The 4,896-nt window shown below is 34.3% G+C and overlaps 1 protein-coding gene and 1 long non-coding RNA gene across 2 annotated transcripts in view; both read right to left on the bottom strand.

Annotated features, from left to right (window-relative positions):
• The window catches only part of LOC109542367 (transcription elongation regulator 1), a gene marked incomplete in the record, with an annotated part of 14,207 nt that extends 12,101 nt beyond the window's left edge, over window positions 1–2,106 (bottom strand). The window contains 2 exon segments of the mRNA XM_048667841.1: window positions 593–759; window positions 1,716–2,106. Coding sequence (XP_048523798.1) covers window positions 593–759; window positions 1,716–1,891 — 343 coding nt within the window.
• A 951-nt stretch (window positions 2,107–3,057) lies between these two features.
• LOC125504995 lies at window positions 3,058–3,781 on the bottom strand. Its single transcript, XR_007281872.1, has 2 exons — window positions 3,369–3,781; window positions 3,058–3,316 (listed from the first exon to the last, which is right to left on the bottom strand). It is a non-coding gene; the product is annotated as an uncharacterized LOC125504995 (long non-coding RNA).
• Window positions 3,782–4,896: the final 1,115 nt, after the last annotated feature.

Raw genomic sequence — 4,896 nt, 5'->3', positions numbered from 1 at the left:
TTTTTTTTTTCATTTTTCCCTATGGCTGCCGACGCCCTTCCAGTCTCTAGTCTACCCACTTTCTTCTCACTTTTTTTGCGTTGATTTTCTGAAACCACTATGATGCCAGCACAAGCAATAGCTATCCGTTTCTTGCTTCGCATTTTAAACACTTAGTTTAACTAATCTGCCTCTGCAACGACCAGATCTTTCAGTTCATTTGAAATATCACGCGCCAGACCAAGTTTGTCTGAAACGTAAGATTTCACTCCACTTCTTTCTGATATGATGATCTGATACCTCCAATCCCATTGGAAGAATCGGCACTCGTGCTTGGTATGTTAATTAGTGGACAGGAAAAGATTTAATTCGTCGATCTGGATCTGTCGAATCAAATCTCTTCTTGATTCTTAGGGAATCAATCAGAAACCGGGCATAATGCAGCCTTTTGTTCAATGCGATTTGCTTTCGTTTAGACAATATTATACATGCTCAACGAAACTATGTGACACTTAGCAATGTTGAATCAATTAGTTCGAATTAGAGGGTAAACTATGAACTATCCATACATTACTATTGACTTTTTTTAGTTACAGTTGCTCTTATGTCTTACCTGGTGGACCTCTCGGTGGCGGTCCCCCTCTAAACAGTGGTGGAGGTCCGCCTCGACCTCTAAACATTCCAGGCGGTGGTCCGAAACCCCCTCTTCCTCGAAATCTGGGAGGCGGGCCATTCGGTCCTGGGCCACCTGGAAGACCAGACCATCTAGGAGGCCCTTTTCTAAAATTAAAACATTATTTTCTATATGACTGGTTTCCTATGTTAACAAAAACATTAATCATTCTGTTTCAATAATCTAATTTGTCATTTAGCAGGAAATACAAAAACTGGTAGGTTTTCTGTTTTTACTAAATCGTAGGAACTACTGAAACTGGTAAGTTTTTCGGCGTTTAAGCCCCTTTCATAGAATGGAACTGATGTTCCATTCTATGAAACTATCTATTTCTATCCATTTCCATTCTATGTACTATCAGTTTCTTTGTGTTAGGTTTTTAGTTAGAACTATAAATATTTGTTCCAGTTAACTCAATCTCTAACATGTTAACTCAGGTTTTCTGTTCGCAGAAAATAAATCTGAACAGACAAGTAGGGTTGAGTTTTGAATTAGGTTGATTTTTTCCTTCCACTAACTAGTCTCTAAATGGAAGTCGTACCAGAATTGTTTTATTAGTACTGAATGATCCAAATTTAAGTCCGTTTGAACAGTTTTGTGTCTTGCAAATAAGTCAACCTCTCTCCTATACTAGCTACATATTTTAAAGCAATTGAGATAGGATACTTTCAGCTGTAAAATTAGAGCCGCTCTAGCGTCGCTATATCGAATTTAGCTAGAAACTTTATTCTGTTCGAAAATTCAGTCATATAAATTGTAAGGTAGGCATGTATAATGTATTAATGACCATGCAATTTTGATTCAGGGATTTCTTTTTACCCGATGCATTGAGATATTGATTTTATATTTTAACCACCTGACGAGAATAAGACAAATTACATTCGGTACAGGGTACATAGAATGATTTTATGCTAATGTGGCCAATACAAGTACATTTCTGTGGATTCTTAACTTGAATATGTTTATTTACGTCTCAATTAAAGGCCCATGGCTTGACCTAAGTGGGCCTGAATTCCACAAGGTAAAACATTCGCTAAGAAATCAATGTTGATTGGGTACTTACGCGAATCCGCGACCGCCTCGGCCTCCACCCCTTATTCCAGGAAACTGCACGTCTCCTTCCTCATCTTCCTCTAGCTCAACATCTTCCTGAAAACTAGCTTCTTCAGCGTCTTCGGCTGTCATGCTTTCATCTTCAATGTTTTCATTATCGGAGGTGTTGTTGGAAAATGCTGCCATTACACAATATATCTAAATATTTTCAAATATAAACACTTCCAATCGCAGTAACTTTTCTATCAAAGTTTGACAAAAACTGATCCGATAATCTCAGTAAAATACACAATAGCTGCAAACTGCAAAACAGTTAATCGGCCTCTGAATCAGCTTTGATCACAGACGAAAATGCAATCAGCGGACCGGCAGCCATTAAAATGTAAATAGGATAAGCGCAAGTGTTGCCAGAACTTCGATAAGTGACAGTCGACATTTATAGTAGCGTTGCCAAATTCCCAAATGTTCCCAAAGTTGATTATGCGGAATTTATTAACAGCTGCAATAAAATTAATGTCAGTTCTAAAGTACACCTTTTTGTTGTAAATAAAGGCTTCTTATCGTTGACAATATATTCTATCTTTACATAGCGCAGATACAATAATAGAGAGTTATTGGACATGCTAAATATTGTCATGCAGTACTAATGTTATTCCTTATTTTAATACTGCATTTGCGTTATTTCTGTACCGAAATGATAGTTATTGGAATGCCTAGTTCACTGCTATCAGTACTTGTCTTCATCTATGGTATCAAACACAGAACATACCCCCGGGGGGGGATATTTTGTGGTATCAAATTGTGGTGTTATTGTGTAACCTAACCTTACACAATTTATTATTAATCATTTTACGTTGGTGTATTTGTATTTTTTACTTTTTTATTGGATTTTAGTTGCTGTTGACCATTTACGCTTAATTGTTATAATGAAGGAAATTCTAGAAGCCCTAGACAGGCGGAGCAAGTGAAAATGAACTTGAATATTACATTTTTGATAATACTTATATTTATAAACAGGGGTGGTTATCAGGCTGAAAAAAGAGAATATTTTTATTTAGAACAAATGTCCGATGAGTATAACTATGTCTTAAAGTGCATACTATTCAAGGCTTAGTGGACATACGAGGAACAGATACGATAAACAAACTGAAGTTATTGACCCTTGATTGATCCCCCTGGTCATTAAGTACGGCTTGATATTTATAAGTTCCCCAACATCACGACGTATTTGGTGAATTACTTAATTTAAAGCCGTAGTTTTTACATTGGATTACAGCTCAAGGCTTATAAAGATTTGCAAGTTTACAAGTATACTGAGTCTGGCACGGTTCAAGAGATATCAGCTACACACGTTAGGGATAAAGCATTTATTTTTAACATAATTCTCATTTACATCCATCACTTGAACTTTTGCTTACAAGGTGTATATTATTGAATTGCAAAAATCTAAATTCTGAAAAACACCACTTGAATATTCTTCAGTTAGGTACATCAGTTTGAACTGACTCACTAACACAGCTTCCATAAATCTGCTTTGCTCAAATTTCTTCAATACATTGTGAAACACCATCAAATTCTTGTGCACCATGCAGAAACAACTTCAGCTCGGACCTAAAAACAGCAACTTAAAAACATTATGCCTTTTAATGTTATAACAACCAACCTCTGGCTTCATTCTAGCTCTTTTTAAAAACCTTTTAAATAGGGAGTAGGCAGGCAGATTGACCTGGTTAAAGACTACAACAGAGTCTTTTATAGGCGATTAAACAATTGAATGAGAATATTTTAAAATGTAAATAATAAATGTCATGGACGTTCTGAACTCACAATTTAAAGCTGAATGCAAATATGGAATCGAACTGGGAACTTTCCATTTAAAAAATCGAAGATGCGGAAGTGCCGTCATTTTGCGAATATGTACTATATTTAGACTTGTAGCAACCGATTATGGTGCCTACCAAATTTCATATTACTAAGATTTCGGGAAATAAACATTTTTCTATCGAACAGGCTCCGTGAATCACCCTGTATTATTATGTACCCGTAAAATCTATAAGTAGGCCTTTGTTCCGGTAGTTTCCCAGATAGCACAAAATATTACATAGATACATACTTATTAAATATTTATATGTTTGGTAAATATTTTATAGCAAATATTTCTATTTAATATTAGTATGATTCCGACTTGCTGGTTGCCTGTCTATCTTCTGTTGTGTCTGTTATTTTTGGTTTTCGTTTTAAGTTTCTGTTTTAAGCTTTTTTTCTATATATTAAGTTTGCGTATACTGGGCTGTGTACAGGTAATTTATTTACCTCTGCAGAATTACAATTAATATGTAATTTATTTTCTGGTATTAAATAAATAAATAAAATAAATATTTAATGTATTTCTACAGTATATAAAAAAACTGGTCGAAAATAAATTTTGCGTGCCCGTAGCAGAAAAGTAAGGGCACGTAACAGTAAATTCTCTTTTAGGTACTACTAAAACCTGAGACCCTTATTAAATGATGAAAATATGGTGTTTATTGAACCAGACTAACAAAATTTGTCGAAAATAAATAAAAATATGGTGTATTTCATATAACGTTATTACTTAACTGAATTAGAGTAATTCAAACAAATATGAAATTTTGAAGGCAGCTAAGCCTATAAAGAATCAAATGGTTCCCAAGAATGGGTTTGTTTTTAATTTTAATCTGATGATGGTGCTGTTGCCTCGCCCAGACGTTATTTGAAATAGACGATATATACATTTTGACTGAAACCCAGGAAGGAAAACTATAATAGTCATTACACACAGGAAGGTCCGAGGTTCGAGTCCCCAGCCATGCACATTCAGAACAAAAAGAAGTATCGACTAACAAAAATTGGGCTATTAAAAAAATCGTCCTGGCTGGCTGAATACCCAAGGGGTCTGATAATAATAATTAATATTTAAAAAAATCATATATCTGATGTAAATACATGTCCAATAAATATTTAAACAAATATGTTGTTTTAATATCTGATATAATCTGATATACCTGAGTTAAATGTTAAATGAATATTTAAAAAATGTATTTCTTAAATATCTGATTTAAATGTCAAATAAATATTTAAAAAACATGTTTCTTAAATATACCTTCTTAATACTAATGTATAAGAATCTGGCGCGTCAGACCTACATTAAATATTGCAAAAAAATATTA

Source organism: Dendroctonus ponderosae, unplaced genomic scaffold (assembly GCF_020466585.1).
Source record: "Dendroctonus ponderosae isolate FM_Combo_2020 unplaced genomic scaffold, Dpon_F_20191213v2 Dpon_F_20191213_1, whole genome shotgun sequence".
Taxonomy (NCBI): Eukaryota; Metazoa; Arthropoda; class Insecta; order Coleoptera; family Curculionidae; genus Dendroctonus; species Dendroctonus ponderosae.
Note: the sequence above shows the minus strand (reverse complement) of the source record. Positions and strands in the feature narration are given on the sequence as shown.